General features: G+C 44.6%; 2 protein-coding genes across 2 annotated transcripts; one reads left to right on the forward strand and one right to left on the reverse strand.

The window, feature by feature from the left end:
- Window positions 1-3395: 3395 nt before the first annotated feature.
- LOC147256880 (eukaryotic translation initiation factor 4 gamma 1-like) lies at window positions 3396-7545 on the forward strand. Its single transcript, XM_086210007.1, has 13 exons — window positions 3396-3468; window positions 3553-3743; window positions 3929-4291; window positions 4426-4566; window positions 4667-4903; window positions 5228-5487; window positions 5534-5777; window positions 5859-6072; window positions 6194-6285; window positions 6411-6497; window positions 6596-6677; window positions 6782-6922; window positions 7119-7545. Exons 1-13 carry the CDS (start codon window positions 3396-3398, stop codon window positions 7340-7342), a joined length of 2349 nt encoding a protein of 782 aa, XP_086066133.1. The 3' UTR covers window positions 7343-7545.
- On the reverse strand, window positions 7365-23504 carry LOC147256881 (uncharacterized). The gene is made up of 16 exons (XM_086210531.1): window positions 23353-23504; window positions 22273-22403; window positions 21471-21639; window positions 17472-19268; window positions 16950-17120; window positions 16616-16864; window positions 16361-16531; window positions 16107-16280; window positions 14970-15019; window positions 14310-14881; window positions 14154-14203; window positions 11502-11716; window positions 11081-11349; window positions 10806-10922; window positions 10594-10735; window positions 7365-9311 (listed from the first exon to the last, which is right to left on the reverse strand). The coding sequence occupies exons 2-16, from the start codon at window positions 22328-22330 to the stop codon at window positions 9013-9015; spliced, it is 4503 nt and encodes a 1500-aa protein (XP_086066657.1). The 5' UTR covers window positions 22331-22403; window positions 23353-23504; the 3' UTR covers window positions 7365-9012.
- Window positions 23505-25550: the final 2046 nt, after the last annotated feature.

Raw genomic sequence — 25550 nt, forward strand, 5'->3', positions numbered from 1 at the left:
GTAGTCGGCCAGTCCATGCAAGAAGGAATCACGAAGAGCACTCATTCCATCCACGAGTACGGGCCTTTGTGCGGAAGTCTATTGAAAAATCACAAACCGTCTGATCCTTCTGCCTTAGGAGCCCCCCAGCATTCTTTGAGTGGGCACCCTGCCCAAAAACCTTGCGTAGCTCTGCCGCAAAGGACTCAAATGAAGTACAGGCCGGAGTCTGTCTGTCCCACTCAGCTGTCCCCCACTGCCTTGCTCTCCTGGTTAATTGATTTATGGTAAAAGCTAAGTTAGCTTGCTCCGAGGAAAAGGTGCAAGGTTGCAGAGCGAAGAAGATGGTGCAGTTGGTCAGGAAGGGGTTACAACCTTCAGGCTCGCCAGCATAGCGTTCAGGGGCTCCGATAAGTGTTCTGAAATTGGTCCGGGGAACGAAATGGAGCTGGTTGGCGGAGCAGTGGAAGGGGCAGGGGCAGAGCTAACAGGAACTAACTGGGTGACGATCGCAGATAGTTGCTGCACCTGGTTAGCCAAAGCGGCGAGAGCCTGTTCTTGGGAGGCCGCGACCTGCTTGGCCTCAGCTGCGGTAGATGCCATAAAGGCCTCATGTTGCTGAAGGGATCCCTCAATGTGCTCAAAACGAGTTTGGGCAGGGGGAGTGCGTGCTGGGTCCATGTTTGGCCAGATTGTACTGAAACGGGGGGGGGGGGGGGGGGGGTATATGGACCCAAATGCAACACACTAGAAACAGGCGTGAATTGGAAATACCTTCATTCTGGCCACAGTGGTATGGGGAAGGCTCCGGGGCAACAAACCCAAAAAACCAAAAACACTCTGCACTGTAGGCAGGCAGGAAAAAAACTGGGCAACGGAAACTGTACTCACTGCAGGCAGGCAGGCAGGCAGGCAAAAAAACGGCGCAACAAACTGAAACTCTCCTCACTTCGGGATGGCAGGCAAAAATGGGGCAAACAGAAACAGTCCTCACTGCTGGCGGGTAGGCAAAAACAGGGAGAACAAACAAAAACTCTCCTCGCTTCGGGCATGCGGGCAAAAGCAGGGCAAAGGCTGAAACGGTCCTGGGGAAGACAAAGCAGACGTGGTTACTGAGGGCGGAGGCAAGAGGGGAGTCAACGAAATCAGGCAGGGTTGAGGCCGGGGAGTCTGTCCAAGAGACGTCGCTGGAGAGTTGGACATGAATGCTTCACAATCTTGCAGGGAACAAAGGAAGAGGGAGACTTGTATAATGTAGGAACAGGTGCAGGTGATTGGGCTTGATTGACAGAGGAGGTTGGCTGAGTGAGTGAGAGGTGATACATTCAGGGGGAAACGGAAACCAGAGATGAGAGCTGCAAACAGTGACACCTGATGATATTTTGTCTCCATTTTTTTTGTGTTTTCTAAACAACTTGAAAAAAAATGACTCAGGCGATTAGTTTAATCCTGCCAACACTCACAAACACACAGCACAGATCACATGACCTTCACGTATGAGCAGGATTTCTGTTCCTCTTCACCCAGTAGCTCTCCACCTGCCTCTCAACAGCACAACTACGGAGTCCTGGAGTGGCCAATATTGTTGTTAGGAGCAACTTCAAACCTCTCTGTGTTGTAACTTGTGGCCTGAATATGTTTTTTTGTCCGCTCCAGGTTTCTGTCCCACTGCGAAACCTCTCATGTGTGGTGGTCTCCTCTGAGAACGTCTCGGCTGTACCTGATGGTTCTCCTGCAACTACCTAAGAGGTGTTCCAGGGCTCCTCCTTGAGAACATAGACTGAAGGCCACAAACGAGTACAGAAGACAAACAGCACCGTCACGCAGTTTTAATGTCAGTTCAGATGGTGCCGCAGCAAGGGGGTGGAGCCATCCTGTATTATCTTTGAATAGTAGAACTATTTTGACACTCAGCCTCCATGTGTGCTTCTCTGGAAACCTGCATGGCCATGTTTGGGTGTTTTTATCGATGAACAACTGTTCTGTCAAATCCAGCAGAACGTTGAAATGTACTTTTTTGTCGGTGTGAAACATTTTCAAGGGATAATTTTTTTTTTTTTTTTACTTCATCAGAGAAGAGATCTTTTTGAGGCTGATATTATGAACTGAATAGATTCTCAGCTTTACAGAGATCGTAGAATGTTTAAAAGCTCACTCTCCACTTCTTGTAGTGATGGACAAACACACACACACACACACACACACACACACACACACACTCATACACACGCTAGCGTCACGTTCTTAAATGGAACCGACACCTGAAGCACTAAACTGCACCGGCTGTCACTCGTTGTGAGTTTGTCACATTTTCAGATGTACTTTTTTGTTTCTTGTGCCAACTTTAAGTGCCATTTTCTATTTTTATTTTCTCCTTGTTGCCTCCATTGTCTTTTTATGTCAAAGAAGCCCATTTTTCAAACCAAGTGCTGCTGTACCTCCAGCAGGAGACATCTGGTGGTCCTGGTGTTTGTGTGTGGAAACTTAATTGGGTCTTTAAATAAATAATATTCTTTTCATTACAATGAGAGAGATTCAGATTCAGATTCACTTTATTGTCATTGTAACAGTACAATGAAAAGGAAAGGTGCAGGCTTTCCAGTGTAAAGAAGACATAAATATAAAACAATATAAAACAGTGATGAACAATGTACAGATAACAATATGACCAATATAATATTCAGACTTATGAAGTCTAGGGAAGGCATATATGTAAACATGGTTTCCATGGTAGAGAGGTGGGTGCAAAAATCTTGACATTGCATTGACATTGGATATTTTAAAAGAGGTAGTGACCGTTGCATGGCAGAGATTTAGTGCACTTATTTTGTGGAGGAAGCATTTATGGCTCTGACAGCAGTTGGAAAGAAACTGTTTCTCCATATTGATGGATTAATAATTGGGTTCATGTCATAGTTTTTTAAAAAGTTGGAGTCAAATCTCCTTTTTGGTGGATGAATCCTGATGGATCTTTGCAGCCCAACACATCCAGCCAGGAGCAGCACAGCGGAGGTTGAACTTTGGTTAATTAAGCTGGTAAATCTTGACATGGATTTCTCTCTTTCTGTTTCCTGTATAAACAGACATGTCAAAGAGGGGATGCTGAGTAAAATATTCCTCAAGTCATCAGAAACTTATGGGAATGTACCAGTACAGATGTGAATGAACCCTGAACGACCCGGTCCTGATGAGGGGCTTGAAACTCATTTGATTTATTTTATTGTACAGTCTTTGATTCAATAGTGACTGGATTTGGTAATTTGATGAAATGCAGTGTAGAATAAATAACATGAGATGATAAACGCACCGGAATATACAGAATATAAAAATAAACATCTGCCTTGGATTTGTACAAAAGTTTCCGTTACATTTGGTTGAGTCCAGGTTTGTAGTTGTACTTCTCAGTCATCCAGCAGATGGTGCTGTTTGTATCTTGTTCCTCGTGGATCTGCCCCTACCATCACAGACTAAGCCCCGCCCCTTCGACAGGTATGATGACAGCAACTCATTATGACACATCACCCAATCACTGTGATCTTTGATGTTTGGCTCCTCCCATGTCTCTGATCTCAGGACTGTATAAGGAGGTGATGCACCTTCTTCATCCCACCTTTGGTGCAACACTGAACAAAGGTCACAGAACACAGCAGCATCCACCCTGGTTCACCAGGTCCCAGATGGCTTTTCGCAGCCGCAATTACCGTTGGCGGACCAACAAGGCCGAGCCCCGGTCCCGGAACATGCAGATGAGAGAAAATGTGCAGGTGAGTGGACGACAAATGCGGTCTGCACGTGTGCTTCGCTGAACTGACCCTTACCTGCATGAATGTAACATGTAATTTTAGAATCAGATGTGTCTCTGGGGACTGAACCTTACCTGTGCTAAGCTAACCAACATTAGATGGTTTGTCTCAGTGGGTTTAAGCCAACTTCCTGTTCCCCCTTGTAGACCCCCATGGTGCATCGGTCTCCAAGGGATCGGCAGACTGAGCCCAGGAATCTGGTCGCTCTGGAATCCTCCACCAATGAGGTACACCTTAACACAGCTGCCAATGCCTGGAAGCCCTCCATGAAGAGGGCCTCTGGTGCCAACCCTGACATGGACCGGCACCACGAGCTACTGGGATGCCTGCGCAGCATCCTGAACAAGCTCACCCCGGAGAGGTTTGAGAACCTCACCAAGGACGTCCTGGAGCTCCCCATCAACACGGAGGAGACCCTGAAGGCAGCTGCTCAACTGGTCTTTGAGAAGGCTGTCTCAGAGCAGCACTTCTCCTCCATGTACGCTGACCTGTGCCAGCGTCTGGCTGAGGTGAGAGACGCGCCGCTTCCTGAATCTTTCATTGTTGTTTGTTTACTCACTTCTTTTAAACCTGGTCAGTTCCTGTCGTGTCATTAAGATGATTATATTAACTGAGGTATGTAATCAAGGCTTCTTCCTCTCAGTTGAAGGTGCCCACCTCAGACAGAGGGACGGAATTCATCACCTTCCGTCAACTGCTGATCCGTTGCTGCAAGGCAGAATTTGAGAAGGATGAAAATGAAATCTTCATCCACAAACAGAAAGAGCTGGAGGCTGTTCGTGACGTAAGAATCCTTTTATTTTCTCCTGTTATTGTTCCAGCCACGTCCTTCTGTGTCCTACCCGATCATTTGACCCCTAACACCCACTTGTGTCTGTCCTCAGGAGGAGCAGCGAGAGCTCTTGATGATGGAGCTTGAGGAAGACCGCAGCAAAGCCAAGCGGCGCTCCTTAGGCAACGTCAAGTTCATCGGGGAGCTTTACAAAAAGAACCTGCTGAAAGACTCAGTTATTCACAGGTGCTTGGTGAAGCTCCTGGACGATGGAGGCGAAGACTCCCTTGAGAGTCTCTGTAAACTCCTCACCACAGCAGGGAGGGATCTGGATGTGGTGGACGCCAAGGTATGAAACCAGGACCTCTCCTACAAATTACTGATAGAGTGGAATATGAACTGCTCTGAACTTTTCTAGGACTGACTGTTACTGCTGAAAAACCATCAAGACATCTTGTTTATTTCTGTGTCTCAGGCTCAGATGATGAAGTCTTCATCAGAATGAACGCCATCATCCGGGAAAATAGAACGTCTTGCAGGATACAATTCCTGATCCAAGATGTTGTGGATTTTAGGAGGGTAGGCATTCACGTGTGACAAATTGTGATGCAAAACGACAAATGTTGCAGCAGAATTCTCATTGTTTCAATAATCCTTCCTCTCTGTGACACAGAACCAGTGGATTCCTCGAAGGGAGGTCCATGGTCCAAAGCGGATTGGCGAAATCCATCAGGAGGCTGCGCTGGAAAGACAGCGAGAAAATTCAAGGTTCAGCCTCCACACGAGGTCAGGAGACGAGGAGGAGCAGTTGGAGGCCATGGCCCTCACGCTGATGGGCCTACCTGGCAAAACCAGCCTCGTTGTGATAGGACAGAGGCGAGACCCCTCCCCCCGAGGACACACAGTGATGCCCCAGTACAGCGACCGCACGAGGTCAGGAGACGAGGAGGAGCCGTTGGAGGCCATGGCCCTCACGCTGATGGGCCTACCTGGCAAACCGGCCTCGTTGTGATAGGACAGAGGCGAGACCCCTCCCCCCGAGGACACACAGTGATGCCCCAGTACAGCGACTGCACGAGGTCAGGAGACAAGGAGGAGCCGTTGGAGGCCGTGGCCCTCGTGTGAATGAGCCTCCCCAGCACTGCCGACCTGGTTGTGAGAGGACGGAGGCAGTGCCCCTCCCCCCGAGGCCTCACACCAATGCCCCATGCAGGAACACAAAGGTGAAGTCCAAATCTTTTTCACGGAAATCTTGGTGACCAAACTTTACTGTGGTAACTTGAAATCTTGTATTTTCTCTGTAGCCTGCAGCTGAGGACTGTCCAGGGGCCAAATTTACGTGGGGCCGCTGGAATAAGGCCAGAGGTCCTGATCGGTGTAACTGGCGGGACCGTGATGACTGCAGGGAGACGCAGTCCCACCAGAGCATGAGAGATGAACGGGTCCAAAAGGAGCTGGCGCGTGGTGTGACCGGCGTGGCAGCCAACAGGGACGCACGTCCTCGGTCAGACGTCACAGGTATGAACCCTCAACTAAAGCAACTGTGGAAGAATGTTTGTCTTTTTTTAAGTGACGAATGAGGATTCAGGACCATAAAGGAATGAACTCTAACCCTGTGTTCTCATGGTTTTTCCTCCAGTCAAGCAGGAGTCCCGTGGTCGTGGCGGCCTGTCAGCTGCTGGTACTGGGCCTCCGAAGCATGAGGACGTGACCAAGCGTGTCAGTCGACAGGTCAGCAGGCTGTCTGGGGTTCAGTGTTACAGTTTCTTCTCTTGCTACTTGACATCTGACAGAAACCGCATGTTTCCCGTTTTAAAAAATGAGGAGATACTGAAGAGTCTTTGATCATATTTCAGAAGTTGACCACCAGAGAGCTGAGGCAGCAGCTGGACGGGCTGCTTCAGGAGAACGCCACTGACCGGCGCATCAGGGACTGGCTGGAGGTGCGTGATCCTTTAGCTTCCTGGGGTGACAGGACCCGTTGACCTGTACCCTCCTGATCCCTGTTGTTGAATTTGGATTCTCCTTCACTGTTTTTCAGGCAAACCTGGATGAGGAGCAAACTGCTTCAAAGCAGTTTGTCAGCACTTTGGTGACCTCAGTGTGCAGGTCGTCCATCGTCGGTACGTAGGACGTGTGACAGCAGGAAGGGAGAAGACGTCTGGTTCTTGACTGCACTTTTAGTGTAGTTTTACATCAATTTTTACAAGTCTTGATTACATTTTAGGTGAGGACCCCTACAGGCTGGACTTGGAGCAGCTCAAGGGGAGAGTTGCTCTACTCCGGAAGTACCTGAGTGATGGAGAGAAGCAGCTCCAGGCCGTCTACGCCCTCCAGGAGCTGATGGAGGAGATGTGTCATCCCAAAAGTGAGTGCTGTTCAGCTACAAAATAAGACTTTACTCTCCAGTTGTCAGTGAGCTCCTGGGAGGCTCTTCAGCATGAAAACTTAATGTTACTTTCTTTTTCCAGTGGTTAAGAAATGTCATTGATCAACTTATTTGCCACAGATTCATGATGAAACTTGATTTTCCATGGTGACATCTTCTTCTTCTGTCCCCTCAGTGCTCCTGCTCACCATCTTTGACGTCCTGTTTGTCGAGGACGTCATCAAACACAGGGTCTTCCTCAGGTGGGAAGCCAGGAAGGACGCGGACCAGCGAGATAGCAAAGCTGAAGCGCTGAGATCCGTCCGTCTGTTTTTCTCCTGGCTTGACAAGGAAGATCCTCAGGAGTTCCTTCCAGCCCGCAGACCTGGACCCTTTTGGCAGAGAGGCAGAAACCACTGAACTCAATCACCAACACTTTGGTGTTGAAGCAGTGGCGCCTCTCTGCTGACACTTCTCTAATGTTCTTTCAACCTTTGTTGTTATTTTAGTTTTATTTATGGGAATTGTTTTATTCTAATTGATTTATTTAATTCCCTGTGCAAATAAAACTAAAGACAAATGAAGACCAATGGTTGTGAGTTGTGTTTACAAAATAAAAGAAATGAACAAAAACCGCACAACTGAAATGGAGAATTAATACTCATAGTTTGTATTGTCTGAGTTCATGTGTTCATCATCCAGCAGCTCCTGAGCCTCAGAGTGCATTATTACACCAGGGTCTCTTCCTCATCCATCCATTTATTTTATTCCGCTAAACCTGTTTGGGGTGGGGGGGGGCTATCCCAGCAGCCTTTGAGTGTGAACCAGGGTTCACCCTGGACAGGTCGCCAGTCCATCACAGGACCAACACATAGAGACAGACAACCATTCACACTCACATTCACACCTACGGTCAATTTAGAGTATCAATCAGCCTCGTCCCCTCTTGATGTCTTTGGACTGTGGGAGGAAGCTGGAGTACCAGAGAGAACCCACGCAGGCACAGGGAGAACATGCAGACTCCACACAGAAAGACTCCGTGTCCGAGCTGGGAACCTTCTTGCTGTGGGGCAACAGTGCTGACCACTGCACCACTGTGCAGCCCACAACAAGCAGGTTGCACACTTTAATTACGACGAAAGCTGCACTGGAGGTTCATTCTTTAAGAGACAAAACAACAATCGATCCATTACTGACATTTAAAAGTGAGTAAAATACACGAACAACTACATTCTCAGATCATGTGAAAACATTATTTTGTCACCTCCCCTCAACAAAATGACAAGGTGACAAGTTGTGTCAAATTCATTAAAAGGAACTGACATTAAATCATCTTTACATGTAGTTTACATCTACTTGTCATCCAGGAGTTTTATGAAATGAGAGCAGTTTAAATTCGCAGTGGCACATCGATGATGTGTGGTAGTTACCCGAGTTTCTTTAGTCAGATTCCGGTCATTTTTAAGATTTAGAATCACTTAATCCGACTGATTTATGGCACAAAACATGAATTACAATAAAAGCGAGACTTTTGAAATCACACTTAAAACTGCTTAGACACTTAAATCATAAGTTCAACACTGGGAACAGCAAATACCTGAATTGCCTATTGGACAGTGAGTTGAGGTTGCACCCTTGAATTACAGATTTCTAGAAACTGGTAATATAAATGCTAACATTGGACTAACACACACACACACACACACACACACACATACACACACATACACACACATACACACACATACGTGTATTTACATATATATGTATAGAAATAAAAATATAAAATATATATATATTATAAAATATTATAAAAATATCAAAAAATTATGATCGATATTATCATCGATTATGTGCACAGCCCTGCAGTGAGATTAAAGAATGGGATGTCCTTCTTAGCCCCATTGTGAGATGATGTCTCATGCACAGAATCTAAAGACTCTGGTAATATTTAGAAACAGTTCACATCTCACACATTTGATTCATTTCCTTTAGGCTTAACAACTGCTTTCTGAGGTCAGGAGTGATTCTTCCTCTGCAATTTTAGGGTCTGTGTCCACAAAGCAGATAGTGGTCGTTCCATTTTTTTTTTACATCAGGTGGAGCTCTTTGCAAAGGTATGGATCATTCTTTAAGAGGATGGTTATCAACTCTGAACTTGCCTCTGCTCCTTTCCTCTTTACCGCATCAATCATGCCGCGTGCTTTTTCTTCTCTGGGTTTGTTTCTGGGTGCCTCGGCTTCGTGCTCATTGATAACTTTGAGTTCCAGAAGCTCATCCAGCAGTTTGTTTAAAACAGGATCAGACACCCGGTAGATGAACTGGAGCCGAATCCTCTCGAGCTCCTCCTCTGCAAAGCTCTTTGTTCCCACCCTTGGCTGTTTTTCCTCTGGAAAGACATTTGAATATGAAACTGGAAAATTAATTGGTTCTACATTCGCTGGCCACATTTCCACAGGAGACTTGGCATCCTTCACTTGGAGCTCTTCCATCACCTTCTAGAACAGGGGTGGGCAATCATGTGCCATGGAGGGCCGTGTGTATGCAGGTTTTCCTTCCAACCAAACACTTTAACAGGTGATTCCACTGATTAACACTCTTCTGAGGCTGAAGGTGTGTTAATCAGTGGAATCACCTGTTAAAGTGTTTGGTTGGAAGGAAAACCTGCATACACACGGCCCTCCATGGCACATGATTGCCCACCCCTGTTCTAGAATAAACCTCAATAAATACTGGTTATGTTATAGTCATCAAATCAAATCAGCGTGTTCCCAGCCAGAGCAGTCAGAGACCAGCCCCATTAGATCCTCTTTAAAGACCAATGGGCCACGTCACTGTGAGCACCTAACAGTCTGGTGTGATGAGATCCAGCTGTTGCCTTTATGAAGATGATATTTCTCCGGCTACTGTTTCACCAGGTGTATACTGAGGTTATTGATGCGGTGTTGCTGAAATGGACACGTGTTAAAACACAGCTCTAATATTTTGGGCAGCTGACACATTTGCATACAGTACAACAGGGAGAATATTACAAATACAGTTCAATATGCTGTACTCTCACACAACACAGACGACTACTATGACCTTATTTCTGAAATATTAAGGGCTTTGCAGCAGTAGAGTCCATGGCAGAGGTGTTGTAATGAATTACACTGTAAACATCTATGATAAAATTGTTACAATAACTTGTAAATTAATGAAAAGCAAACATAAAGTTCAGATACACATTTTCAGAACCCAAGTTTTGCCTGGAACTATTGTTTTATAAACACTTTAAAAGAAGTTCAATGACCTCATACTGCATGAACTGCAGTTATAAAGAAGCAAAACCATTACTTGATTGATAAACAGAGAAACCTTTGTGAGTGTCTATGGACGCTCTGCAGTGCAGTCTCAATTGTACATGTGGACACACCCCCTCACTAATAGGGCTTTGCTTTGTAGTTCTATTTTTCATGTCCTCCCCATTATGATGTAACATGAATGGAATGATGCCGAGACAAAAAAAAGTCACTTCATTCACAAAGACATTTTTCTTCAAGGTAGCCAGCTTGTTGCCTTGACAACCCCTTGCTCCAGTTCCATGAGTTCCCTTCTGTTAGTAATTTAGTCGTTGCTTGTGGTGTGTGTTATTTGGTGTGCTAGCATAGACTGAGTGTTGTTGTCCTTACCTGGTAAGTGAAAGCTGTATTCCCAGACTGGTGTCGTGCCTTGATCCCGAACCGTCAGATTCACTTCCTCAGAACTTCTCTTCAGGACGATCTCAAACGTTGCGTGGTAATTTGGGCCGTAATTTTCAAAGAACAGTGCGCGCTGAAATGAAAGGAGATATATGCTGCTGACTGACTCCTATGAACTGGTACAGCAAGTGTCTGATACTCACCGGAGGCTGTATCTTATAGCCTGCTGGGTCACTGTGGAGGCTGTAGTGTTGGTCTTTGTACAGATGGCAGTAAGAAGGTGCCTGGATGTACTCAGAATTGGCATGTTGCGCTTTCACCTTCAGAGAGAATTTTAACAACTCAATTTTCTGATTACAAATCCTGTTCATGTTCATGAAACCCATCACAAGAGGGCGTGCTGAGCAAACAAAAACACTGCAATGCAGAACTTCAGTGATGATGAGGTGAGAACTATACATTCATTTAAAGATTTTACCTCCAGCAGAGGCACGTTGCTCGGCAGCATAATCACACTGAGGATGAGTGTCCCAATGCTGTACCCTGGGCGCAAGAACAGCAGGACTTGGCCATTAATTGGTTTCAATCCAAAACTTGTAAACCTCTGGATGAGATCCCATACGATGCCAAAGGCAGAGAGGTGCGAGATGTCCACCACGACATGCGTGTCAGTAACCCTCAGAGGCTGTATGATGCTCATTCCATCATTGGTGACATGGACAACAGAGAGGCTTTCAGAGACCAGTGCTGCCAATACACACAAATCACTTCATGTTATTTCATCCTAGCATGGTAGGTAAATGCAAAAAAAAAAAAACCCAAAAAACAAAACAACTATAGATAGACAGATAGATAGAGTCTGTAAAATGGTTGATTACAAAGCAGAAGAGTGGTCTTACAAGGTTCAGGTTCACAGTGGGGGAGGTGGAGCTGGCAGATAGTGTTGTCAGGGCACTTGATGCTGAAGAGCGGTCCTCCAGGCACTTTAGAAGCTGGATGGAGGAGCCTGTCATCCCAGATCAAAGTCCTGTATGTGACCTCGCACTTACGAGTCACATGGAACACCAGTCCAGTCAAAGAACACTGGAACACACCTGAGCTGGGGAACTTGAACCTGTACAACACAGAGTGGCTTTAAGGAGGGTACCATCATGACATCACCAGGTTTACATTTGATTTATTCGATCCTCTCATGAGAATTCACAAACCTGGGAAAAAACCCAAAACAATCCCAAATCTGTATTTGATGAACAGAGACGAGCAGGAAGAAGAAAATATTTTACTACCCAAACTGACAAATCCTCAATGAAAACAAATGGTTGGCCGAAGAGAGTGAAAAACATCGATAAATAAGATGAGAACAAGTCACACTCAATAAACCATATGCAGGATTTAATAATTCATGCACCACAATGCACCAACCTCTCCAGTGCATGTTCTCTGCCGCCTTCACCCTAACTAATCATTCTTCCATGATACATTTTCTTGAACTTAGAAGTACTTGAATAACCTTTACTTTTTTCAGTAACATGAACAACTGCTTCAATAAACGCATTACTCCACACCTCAACTAAAATATGGCAAAACTGAACAATGCAAAGGTTGCATGGCCTTATAACCTAATATGAGGCTGCAAAAGTATTCAAAATACACCAACAATTTATGGTCTGTCGCAATTTTCAAATGGCAAGACAGCACATTAATTTAGGGGTAACTGCCTATGGAACTATCAAAAAATAAAAACAGTCATTCTAAAAATAGTAAGAGATGAATCTTATGTTGATAAAAGCCCCAATCAACTGGCTGCTGATTATGATACACAGATTTTCATGAAAAAAATATGTGATCAGAATTCTTTTGTCACAAAAAGTATTCTATTTTCAGTTCTTCAGTTATGCAAAACACATTTAGACAGTTCCAGTCCGTTATTACCGAATACATCCATTGTCTTGGCAGCCATCTTATCAAACACCAGTGATTGCTCTGCCAGCTCTGGGTCTGGATGTACGTCCCTCTCATGGACCTGAGAAAACCTCGAGTATTTCTTAACAAACTGCTTATAAAAAGGGACAGCGCTTAAGAGCCTTCAGCAACTTTGCATCTCTCACATAATGGAGCTAGTGATGGATACGTTTGATGTACTTTAGTCTTGAACAGTGGCGACTACACATGACTTTAAAATGAATTCCACTGTAATGAGAATAAGTTTGGATTCTTGTTCAGCCTTCGGGCCAAGTTTAATTAAAAACCTTGAGATTCAGCTCAGTGGATGAGGGTTACTGATCGGTGGAGAGGTGGTAAATGAAGGAAAGGAAACAAACAAAAAAGTGAGAATCAAATGTAAACATGTTGGCTGTGAGCAACTTTTGCAAAGTCAGCAAGTGTGGCGATTTTTTTGGGGTGGCAGTTGAGAAGGAGCAGAAGCATTCAGACAGTAGTTAACGCTGCCCACGAGAGAGGAAACCCTCCACCTGTGACATCTGCAACTTTTTGTCAGGTCAGACGTCTCAGTCTGTGTTCAAGCAGCAATGTGCTCTCACCTTTTTCACTTGAAACCAAACTGCAACAGCAGAACAAGTGTATAAACAAGTCCCCACTGGGTTTTTACTACAGCTACCAGAGTTTGTATACAAGTCCATGATACTAAACCCTGGTGCTGTTTTGACAACACTCACTTCTTAGTGGTGAGATGACTTGAGCAAGTAATTTACGTTAATGAACTCATGTACTTAATTATTATATTGAGAGATTCACACGTTCTTACTCAAGGATAAATCATACTGCTAACCAAAATGACTGACAGCTAGACCTGCTCACACATAGATAATCAGTGTTGTAGAATCTTTTTTTAATCATCTTTATTGTTTATCTTTTTTTATTTAATGTAAGTTATTAAGAAAAGAGCGAATGAAAATATGCTCAGGATTTGTGCAACTGAAGATGACCTGTTGCTTTTTATGTTTCTCTACAAAAGATCAAGTAGAATGTGAAAGAGCGTCACAGCTGAGACTATTAAAAACCTTAGAGAATGTTTGCTTGTGATGCAAATGTCCTATTCATGCAAAATAGGATGCTTATGCAGAGACTTTAAAATATATTTAGGTCAAACCACAGGTGCTGAAGTGCGTACCCCCATGTTCCAGGTTACAAAGTTGTAAACTTGTTTTGTGGTTGGCAGATTGATGATTGCGTATGTTAATTTGGGAAATGGGAGCCATTTGACCTTAACCTGGGCGCCTATTTTGAGATTTTGAGAATTCTTGGATGTGACAAGACTCTACCTATAAACTATATGTCCCCTCCCCGACGGTGATAAATAGCTGACTGTTCCCCAGAAACATCAGAGAACTTCTGATGCTCTATGAGTGCTGTAAATTCTCTCTCATGCATGAATAAAGTGTATGTAAGGTTTGAGAAAGAGACCACTGCCTCCTTTTTGTTCACTGCTCCGCCGGACAACCACCCCACGCCGGGCCACTCAACCACAGTGTAGAAACATTATCAGGGTACCCCTGAGTAGAACGATAATGATAATCAACCCCATTTCTCACCTGTATGAAATCCCGATTCTTTCCATAATCACCTCGGGTTTGAATCTTGACTGCACATGGAATCCAAAAAGGCAACAAAAATTGAAAACAAGTGTCTTTTCCAGTAGTACCATCTTGCTGTGTGGTGCGAGGAAAAAACTAAGGGGAAATACTCACCATCACATTACCGACATTCAGCTTCTCCACTCTGGACAGGGCCAAAGACGATACATTAACAGTGAATGCTGGGTAAAGAGGCTCAGTGAATGTGGTGTGGAAAGTATGGAGGAGAGATTTTGCTTCACCATTCAGCCAATAGAAAGACAGAGTACCAGCTGGCCAGTCCAGAAACAATCCTATTCGCATCTGCCTAGCCAGGAATGCTTGAACGTCAATGACCGGGATTGGTAAGAAGGTTTCCCTTAGCTTGTGCCAGAAAGAATAACCATTCCACACAGTGATATTGAAACACCATGCCTTGCAGCTCCGATCAATTTCAGAATTCCAGCTTCCCTTCCTCTCCAGGCTCTTATATGCCACACCAATACTCACAAACCCTTTCCAGTCCACCTCCCAGTAATGGCGTCCAGTCAGGCCTTCCCGACACAGCACCTGGGGCTGTTGATCGAATCTCTCCGGGTGATCAGGATATGGCTGCCTTTCTTCAGTATGCTTTACTTCCCTGTTGCAGTCTGACAGGATGAGGTGCTGATTCAACGTGTCAGGGTCAAAAGTGAGATCACAGGCATCTATCAAAGAAAGGTCACTGTTACATTTCAGTTTGGCCTGTTAAACCGGACAGAGTGAACTGAAAGAATGACGGCATGTGCAGCTTACACTTGTGCAGTAGTAGGGGGTTTACCCAGTGTTCTTCATCATGGTCCACACTGAGGAGCACACACACGCACGCAAGCACACGCACACACAAACAGAAACAACAGGAAGTGAACAGGAAGCAGTAATGCAGGAAGTGTTTAACCTGAATTGTATTTACCTCTTTGAAAAAGGTTTTGATGTTAGTTTTGCATCTGGTGGCTTCTTTAGTAAATGTTGGACATGTTTCATCACAGCCTCCACCATCAATGTGTGTGTGTGTGTGTGTGTGTGTGAGAATGACAATGAGTGCATGAGATGATATTGGAATGTGCTCTTTGAGTACAGCTAAAGTAGAAGAATCAAGTCAGTTTTATTTGCAGAGAACCAAATCACAACAAAGGTTGTCTCATGACCCTCTACAAGCAGAGCAGGTTGAGTACCTCACTCCTTCAATGAATCTTCACCCAACAGTGGAGTTAGTAAAAACAACAAGGTCAGTGCATCTCTAATTCATCAAATTAACCTCTGATAACTAGCACTGATGATAGATCTCTGAACCTACACTGAGAAGGTGTCAGGCTGCTGGGGCTCATAGAGGAGCCAAAGCAGATCCTCTAACCTATGTACCTGCATCTCTACTGCTTTCCTGTTCCTACAAAGAAATGAAAATTGGGGCATTCTTTAAATGATCAATGTTTGTTTGTGTCTTAAAATGAAATTGCAATTGCAAAAGCATTTTCATTTATTTATTTTCCTAAAAAAAAGGAATTTTTACTTTACTCACTCACATAAAATAATATAGATTTCACTCCTTTGGGACAGAGGAGATTTTAAATCAAAAGGTGAAGAGCAAGCCCTGAAGTTGCTGGAAGGTGAGATCCAAGCAGTCTTCTCTGCTTTATTATATTGTCAACGTGTCAATAATGGTGAGGTGCTAGATTGACCTCTGTGCTACTTGCAGTGCCACATAATTTTCCCATTCAGCTCTGTGCCTTTCTTTGAAATGCTGGGGGAAAAAAATCATGTCGCTGCTTCAGCAAGAGATTGAGGAGTTTCAGAGGAAGTTGATGGATGACACAAACACATAAAGAAGCTGCATTGCCACCTGTATTAGGAGTAGAAACCTTCACTTATGTATAAGATCTATAGTTCACCAACTTGAGTTTTTCCAGGCTACATGTTGGGTCCACCAGTTGTTTGGAGAGTATTTCCACTCCTGATTCTCCAGGGTGATTGTAGCTGAGGTCCAGCTCTCTTAGGTGGGAGGGGTTGGACTGTAAAGCTGATGCTAGAAAGGCACAACCCTCCTCTGTGATTCCACAGCAGGACAACCTGCAGAGAAAAAAAGTTTCATACTAAAACGAAACAAAACAAAACAAACAAACAGAAGAGTACAGAGTGTGCATCATTACCTCAGAATCTCTAGCCGACATTTCAAACTCCCCAGGCCGACAGACAGCAACTGCACTCCTAAATCCTGCAGGTCATTGCAACTGAGGTCAAGCGCTCTCAGCACAGAATTTGAGCTGAGAACTGACGCAAACACTTGACAGCATTTACTTTTCAGGAAACAACCAGGCATTCTGTAAAATACACCACGATTAAATGATATGTCAAAAAAAGATCTTACACAGAGTAAAGATGGAGCTATCAGTAAAAAGATTCACCTGAATTCCCTCAGTGCACACAATGGACCTATTAATCCGGAAGGAATAAGAGTCAGCGGGCTTAGCTCATCGACAACATCATCATACTCTTGTATCTTCCCCAGCTCTTTAGAATAATATCCACTGTAATCCTGTGGATAGCTGTATATGCAGTTGGCCACATCCAGCACTCTGAGGGAATGTTGTTTGGTTTGAAGGATGGAGGCCAGCATCTGACAATGCCTTGAATCAAGTGAAAAGCCAGTCAACCTGAAAACATCAGATTCACTTTATAAATGGGTGGTAGCGACTCGAGCAGAGGACAAAATGAGCCGTGATCTTCCAATAAACTGACCTCAGTGTCTCCAGTTTACAGTCACGACTTCCCAACACAACAAAGAGATCATGAGGAAGAGGACTGTTGCCACTGGAAGAACACACCAAGCACAGCTCTTGCAAGCATGAGTCTGCCGACTGAAGGATGGAGAACAGAAGAGGACCATTCCTCAAGTGCTCACTCTTGAGTCTGTACACCGGAAAGAAAGGTTTTAGTTCAGAGGTGCACCACGGAAGCAATAAGATGGAAACATTTGTGGTGTGTCATCCTAGCAAGGCATTTCCCTCTAACAGTTTCACTGTGCAACACTATCAGTTGTCCAATAAGGTGAACTTCAATGTAAGTACATATTTATTCTAGGTCTAGTACCCTGCCCAGGCATCAATCTCTATGTTGACTGTGGTCAAAGTGCTATGAAATTTCTCTCTGGCAAAGATGTGAAATGATTTTTTTTGGTCGACAGTAAAGAGAGTTACTGGTATAAATGTGTTTTAAAGCATCTAAAAGACATTTTCCATATGGTTTTCCTGTGGTACTTACAAGGCCCGCTTGCAGTTCTTCAAGAGCAAGAGAAGTCTCTCTGTCCCCGTGAAAGGTGTAAAGCATTTGGTCAGATCAAGCTCTTCAACCAGTTCCCCAGACAGCTGCAGGATGGTGGAAAGCACTAAGCAGTCTATGTGTGAGAGTCTTATTCCTGAACACAGTAACATTCTGATGTCATCCTGAAATCTCTCCTCTTTTAGCTCATACTTGCAAAGCAGGAGATTCAAGCACCTCTCAGACTGAATGTTTCCGGCGTGAAAAGTCTTAAGGTACTTCTTCATCTCCTCGACCATCTCTGTGCTGCTCTTTATCCATGGTAGTAAACGTTGTAGCATCGTCTGGTTGGACTCCAGTGAGAGGCCCAGGAAGAAGCAAAGAAAAAGATCCAGATGACCATTTTCAGTCTTCAAGGCCTTATCCACAACCCTCTTCTGCAAGTCACACAAGCTAAGATCTAACGGCTCGACATCCAGGAAAGACATCAAAGTGTCTACGTTCTTTGTCACACAGCAGTGGAGCATGTAAAGAGCAGCAAGAAACTCCTGAAAGCTTAAATGCACAAAACTGAACATCTTTTTCTGGTACAATCCAAATTCCTGCTTTAAGATTTGTGTGTAAAATCCACAAAACAGTAAGGATTCGTCAGGATCAATGCCGCATTCTCTGAGGTCCTCTTCATAAAATATGATGTTACCCTGCTGTAGCTGCTCAAAAGCTAACTTGGACAGATTAAAGATCAAGGCAGCATTTTGGGAATCAGAATTTTTCTTGTGGGCCCTCCTTTCTGAGCTTATGTTATAGCTCTTTTGTGTTGTTCTTTCTGTTTGAATCAGCAAATAGGAAATGTACAACTCTGTCATTGTTGTGATCATTCGGCTCCTTTGGTCACCCCATTCTTTCCTTAATACTACAGCAGTGATCCAACAAAAGATTGGGATATGGCCCATGAAATGGAAGCTTATCATCCCTCTTAGACAAGACAGGACTTCTTCAAAACGACCAGAACGGAATCTCTTCCTGAAGTACGCTTCCTTCTGTCTGTCAGTGAACCCTTGCAATTCCGTTACCCGGTCAATGAATTTAGAAGGAATTTGACCGGCTGCTGCCGGTCTGGAAGTTATCCAGATTAGAGCATTAGGCAGAAGGTTCCCTTCGATAAGGTTTGTCAGCAACACATCCACAGTTGATCTCTGATTGGTGTCACTCACTCTCATGTTCCCGTCAAAGTCCAATGAAAATCTGCTTTCATCTAAACCATCGAAGATGAACAGCACTTGCATGTTTTCGAGTGTCCCTGTATCTTGTAGAGGTTCCAGTTCAGGGTAGAATTTGACCAAGAGTTGCAGAAGACTGCACTCAACCTCTCTGAGCATATTCAGCTCTCGAAACGGAAGGAAAAAAATGAAATCAATGTGCCTGTTGTATCTTTCCAGCGCCCAGTTTAGAGAGAAGTTTTGGACAGCAAGTGTCTTCCCAATGCCGGCAATTCCTTTTGTCATCACTCTTCTTTTGGGGCTCTTTCTCTCAAATGACGAAGATATTATCGCTGGTGAGAAGATATCCTTGCAGTCTATCCGTGATCCATGGTCTGAGGGTTTAAAATGATCTAGAATCTCATGAGATTTGCAAGTATGTTCTTCAGTTTGTAGAGTAATGTACAGATTTGTGTAGACACTCTCAAGTTGAGAATGTCTCTTTGACGTTCCCTCTGGTACATATGTAAACCTTTTCTTCAGGTGGTCTTTAAGCTTCTGTTGAACGTGCCTGACTGGATGGATATGGAGATGAGAAAGCCTGGACATGGAGGTAAAATATAACTTACATGTGAGAAGGACACATATTCTGAAAATAAAATGTACATTTACTTGTAGAATCACACACATACATATTCACTCTACACTTACGTGGACATTACTTAAAAATTATCTTTGAAATACGTTTGACTATTTCACATTTCCTGCCCTGCAGTTACCTTGGCACAACTGAAAAGTTTTTTCCCTTTTATCAGGAATGCTTCTGGAGGGTACCCGTGTAAACTCACACCCAAGAGACAACACTGCCTTGTGAGGTTGACAACACGTGACTGACAAGGAAAAACAGAAATTTTGGCCAAATGGGTAACAGCTGGCACCAGAAATGCGAATGTCATTTCTTTGTCCACTGGCAGGAGCAAAAACATTAAGACAAAGGTCTCGTCCTGGCTAGCTGATGAACCAGTGGTCTCAGCACTACTGTCACCACCTTCCACCACAGCTAGGGCCCTATGAATTCCATTTTACTTTTTTCCAAATTCCGTTTTTTCCATTTTAATTTTATGGAATGCCGTTTTTTTGTTTTGTTTTGTTTTTTTAACCTTTCACTTACATTTTACCACAAAAGTGTGTTTCAATAATGTTTATGAATAAAATACACACTAATTAAATAGAAATGACCTTACATTCATTGAGGCAACACAATATTGCACTTTTCCTCAATAATTTATTGCTGCATCACCATCATCATCGTGTTCTGCTGGCTAGCGTTAGGGCGATGCTTTTCTTTGTTGTTGTGTTTTTTTTTTTTAAACTTTTGGACAACGGGTGATCATCGCACGTATTTTTCTGCTTCCAGTCAACCGAGTGATGACAAAATGTACAAAATAACACGTCACCTGACACATACAAGTCACAGGGGTGCTGCTCAGCTCAGGATTTAGGCATTAGCGTCATATTATGTAGCTTTTTAGCAGATGGGGGGAGCGCCATGTTTGCATTTTGTTTGGAAAGGGATGGGGGGCAGGGGTTATGTCACACTGATTAGCAACCCCGGGAACGATTCCCTAGGTTTATGTTCCTCTGTCTCATGAAAACATTTCTGTGATCGTGCAAATTATAGGGCCCTGAGCCCTGAGCACATGTCCAAAGTAACAGCAAAGCCTGATTGTTGTTCATTATGTTAGGCCACTGTGGGCTGGTAGGTGTGGTTTTTGCAGGTTTTCATTGAGTTAAATAGTCCAGTGAATAAAAGCAATCATAAATGAGGGTCCTAAACGGGCACTGAAAATAGCTGCCTACCCTTTTGTATTTTTGACTTGGGGTGACACGGCGATGCAGTGGTCAGCACTGTCGCCTCAAAGCAAGAAGGTTCCAGGTTTGAGCGCGGGATCTTTCTGTGTGGAGTCTGCATGTTCTCTGTGTGCCTGCAAGGGTTCTCTCTGGTACTCTGGCTTTCTTCCCACAGTCCAAAGACAAGCGGGAGGGGACGAGGCTGATAGATCCTGTAAATTGGCCGTAGGTATGACTGTGAGTGTGAATGGTTGTCTGTCTGTATGTGTTGGCCCTGCAATGGACTGGTGACCTGTCCAGGGTGAACCCCGCCTCCCCGCTTAACAGGATAAGCGGTAGAAAATGGATGGATGGATGGATTTTTTACTTGAGACCAGAAGCAGCAAATCAATCCCTGTTACAGCTGTTGTCACCGAGTGAGTGAGTCAACGAGAGAGCAGAAAAGCTTAAGTGCTTGTGCAGCATCCTGAGTGCCATCTTCTATGTTCACTGAAGGCTATAAAGCAAGAAGAAGAGAGTTGAAACAGAGGTAAAACACTCTAACTAGCAGAATGAGCAGCTGTAATTTCCTGCTCTTGAGCAGGTCCAAACCTGTAGACAAATTGTGACTGAAGTGGTTTCATGTTCTTTGTGATGATGTGCTGGTTCACGTCAATGTGACAGGGTTAATCTGACGTGTAACCGGACACCCCTTGACACGCGTCACCACACGGATACATCTTCACCTAATGTTACAATAGCAATCATTCAAATGTCACACTCCAGAAAACAATGGGCTGTGCGCTCAACTTCCTGTTTGCAGGTGCCGTTCAAGACTTTTACTGTTACGGACGGTGAAGACAGGAAGGTAGGGGAGCTGTTTCCTGCGATAGACCTGATATCCTCTACTATTGCATAACTGGTAATTCTTCTGTGAAACTTCAACAGGCCATGTGACGGATTGTGATCTCACCATTGATTAAAGAAGAAACCTGAGTCGGGTCTGCCACCATGCATGAATATTTTACTCGGAGAAGAGATGGAGCCCAGCTCAGTGTCAGCCTCCATGCTTTCATCTTCTGTGTCATCACTGCTCTGCACTTCGTCTGTTTGACGTTGTCCTGCGCTAGCGGCCATCTTTCCTAGAAACAGGGAGTTTTGTACATGGTCACTGGGGGAGGTGAGGATGGAACCAGCGACCCTTTGGTTGCTATACAACCACTCTTCTCTGAGCCATGCAGCCCCTTTGTAAAAGCTTAAATATTAATTAATTAATTCAGGACTCTTGGGATATTGGTACCATTTTGTAGTGTAATAACAAAATGTGCGCATTTGCTTTTAGCCAGCAGCTTACAGTTTCTGGCCCTTCAAGGGAAAAGTTTGACCAGCCCTGCTCTGGGTGATTAACGCTGACACAGAAGAAGAAACACACCGAAAGACAAAAACCCTAAAACGTCTGGCATGTTAGAGGAATACAGAGACAAGGAACTGGGAGGTTTGTGTGCTCAGATTGTAGGCACTACATTGTTCTCCTGTGAATGTGTAGCATGATAACCCTAGTTTGACCTCCATCAGAGGTGAGCCTATTTCAGGAAATGATCTTTAAACTTTATCATTTTTATGCTTAACAAAAAGTAATTACTGTAAGTAATAATAAATCAACTTTCTGTATCCCCTAAATCTGATGTGTAATCTCTTCATTTTTGTGACCACACTCTAATTATTAAATAGCATATAATACTTGAAAAAAAATAATTATTGACATAAATTATTACCATCACGACTGACAGCTTCCAGATGTTTTCTGGCTCCGAGCGTCCTCAGATCTTCCATTGGCTGGATTCGCTTAGCGTGGCTCCAATCTGACCACCCGTCAGGTGCTATGCCAGCTTTTCTGCTGAGAAACCTAACATTACATTGTACAGGCGGATTACTACACCCACAACATACAACATACAGAGCTGGTGATTAGCAGAACAATAACTGGACACAAAGTAGAGGGAGTTCTGTTCCAGCTTGCCACTATTCGTCCACTGTAATTTTGTTTACATGCATCTCAAGTGTCCTTGTGATTTTTGGGTCCCCAGGTTGTGGGAAAATGTGAAATATATGATTCTGTTTCATCCTATTTCAGTTCAGGTGCATGCTCTGATGGATCCCAATTCCCCTCTATGCCACATCTGGCCAGACACATTTAATTCCATGCCTCTGAAGGTTTCCACTCCTGGACCCCCCGCTTCGTTCAGCACCACTTGTTTACGGCACCAAATTAGTTTTAAACCTTCAAAAACAATGATTTAATTTTTTGTCATCTCGCTGCAGGCTGTACAAAGAGATCAATGTTATTTGTCCAGTTTAAAGGACGCCACATTTAGGTAAAAATCTGGTTGTAGCTAGTTGTTACCCCTTGTTTACCTTACTACGGTAATTAAGAGGCGTCATTTGTGTTTTAACCACCTTTCTCTTATGAGCTTTTAATAACGGAAGTTAGAATCTGTGAATACCTGCAGACTAAAGTGGTTTCATGTTCTTTGTGATGATGTGCTGGTTCACGTCAATGTGACAGGGTTAATCTGACGTGTAACCGGACACCCCTTGACACGCGTCACCACACGGATACATCTTCACCTAATGTTACAATAGCAATCATTCAAATGTCACACTCCAGAAAACAATGGGCTGTGCGCTCAACTTCCTGTTTGCAGGTGCCGTTCAAGACTTTTACTGTTACGGACGGTGAAGACAGGAAGGTAGGGGAGCTGTTTCCTGCGATAGACCTGATATCCTCTACTATTGCATAACTGGTAATTCTTCTGTGAAACTTCAACACGCCATGTTACAGATTGTGATCTCACCATTGCTTCCTGAAGGACTCTTTGGTGTTTATGCCACCTTGCCAGGACGTTCCACTCTGAAAAATGATGGAGCCCAGCTCAGTTTCAGGCTTCTTGCTTTCATGTTCTGTGTCATCACTGCTCTGCACTTCGTCTGTTTGACGTTGTTGCCATCATTCCTAGAAATGAAGAGAGCGAAGAAGATTTAATTTATTTTTTGCTACTTTTTTTTAACCATGACGTCTGACAAATATCCATCAACTAATTCTAGAATTCTTATCTTTATTCTGACTCATGGGCGTCCGCCCCAGGAGAAAAGAAAAGCTTAACTTGTGAGGACATCTGAGCAAGCAGCATCTCAGCAGACGAAGAAAAGCAGAGGGAGACAAAAAAAAATACTGCTTGACCAAAAGACGCATAGAAACGAGCGTTTACACGGTAAAACGTGCTCCTATCAGAACATGAACCCCTTTCTTCTCTGGTTTTTACAAGTGCATCAATCTGCACACGATACAAAGGCAGCGCTTAACTTTCACTTTCGATTTTTGATTCACGGTTTGACCAAAAGATGCGTTTAAATGTGCGTTTACACGGTAAAACGTGTTACTACCCCGAGCATGAACCTCTCTTTTTTATTTTTCCTATTGTAATAGAGATGTTCTAGAATCTAATATCGACTCATCTTCTTTCTGCTACTTGTCAACACGTTACAGTTGGTCTGAGGTCCACGTTTAGGACAACGTACTCACCAGCCGGCGGCACCAGCAGAAAGTAGTCGGAGCGTGGAGCTCTCCTTCACCCTAAAGTCGGAGTAGCAAGTTAAAAACTACGGGTGTTATGACGTTTGGTTGCACCTCCACGACTGTCATTACTTTCGCTGGTAGTGCGTAAATTTAACCAGTGTCGCCTTCTTCTTCTTCTTCTTTGGTTTTTACGGCGGTTGGCAACCCACCAGATGGAGCATTACCGCCCTCTTCTGTCCCATCGCGGAACACCATCTTTCCCTACTTCTAACCCCTACACCTAAATCCTACCTCTAAATCCTAAACATAATCCCTAAACCTAAATCCTATCATACAATCCTGTATCCCTCAAATACTCTAAAAGAACCCTAACACTCTCCCTATCCTCCATCCTCAGAACTCCCTCCAGACTGATCTCACCCCTCCCCATGTTCCTCCACCTGTCCCTCATCACCCTCCTCTCCACCTCATACCTGCCACACCTCAGGAGTACGTGCTCTACTGACTCTTCCTCACCACAGCCCTCACACAGCCCTGTGTCGTGCTTCCCGAACACCTTCAAAGTCCCGTTCAGCCCACAATGTCCCAGCCTCAGCCTCACCTTCACTACTTCCTCCCTCCTCTGCCCACCTCCACCTCTACACCCTCTAGCCTGCACACTCCTCTGAACCCTATACAAGTGCCTACCCTTCTTCTATTTGTCCTACCTTCCCTGCCACATGCCCATCACCCTCTCCCTCACTATCACCTTCACCTCAGCCCTACTCACCCTCACATTCATCTCCACTGTCCTCTTCACCAACGCCCCCTTTGCCAACTCATCTGCCTTCTTGTTCCCCTCCACCCCCACATGTGCTGGTACCCATAAAAACCTAACCTGACCCCCCCCCCCCCCCCCCCCCACTGAACTATCCTCGTGACTGCTTGAAGAACCTGGTACAAAATATCCTGACGACTACACGTGTGACATGACCTGATGCTAGATAGGACTGCTGCTGAATCTGAGCCGACCACCACCCTCCCCACTTGTGTACACTCCACCCACCTCAGTGCCACCAGCACCGCTACCATCTCCACTGTGTAAACCCCCAGCCCATCTGTTGTGCGCCTACTAAGCCCTATCCCTCTCCCCGGTACTGCCACCCCAAATCCTGTCTCCCCAGACTCCGCCCTTGATCCATCAGTATAAACCTTCTCCCATCCACCATACACCCTTCTCATACACCTGTTGTGAGCCCTAACCAAGTCCTCCCCCTCCCCCTTCCTCCTCAACTCCAACAAACACCAGTCCACCTCTGGCCACTCCATCCTCCACAGTGCCATCTCTGGGTACACCACTGCTTGACTCACCCAGTGTCGCGTTTCGTGACGTGTAAGCATTTACAGGCCCATCATCTGTGGCCAGCGACGCAAACAGGAACTGAACTGACCATTGCACCACCACACAACCCATTCCCTCGTTTAGACGCAATTTGA

Source organism: Aulostomus chinensis, chromosome 8 (genome assembly GCF_037954235.1).
Source record: "Aulostomus chinensis isolate RoL2024-O1b breed Wild chromosome 8, RoL_Achi_v1.0, whole genome shotgun sequence".
In the NCBI taxonomy this organism is placed as follows: Eukaryota; Metazoa; Chordata; class Actinopteri; order Syngnathiformes; family Aulostomidae; genus Aulostomus; species Aulostomus chinensis.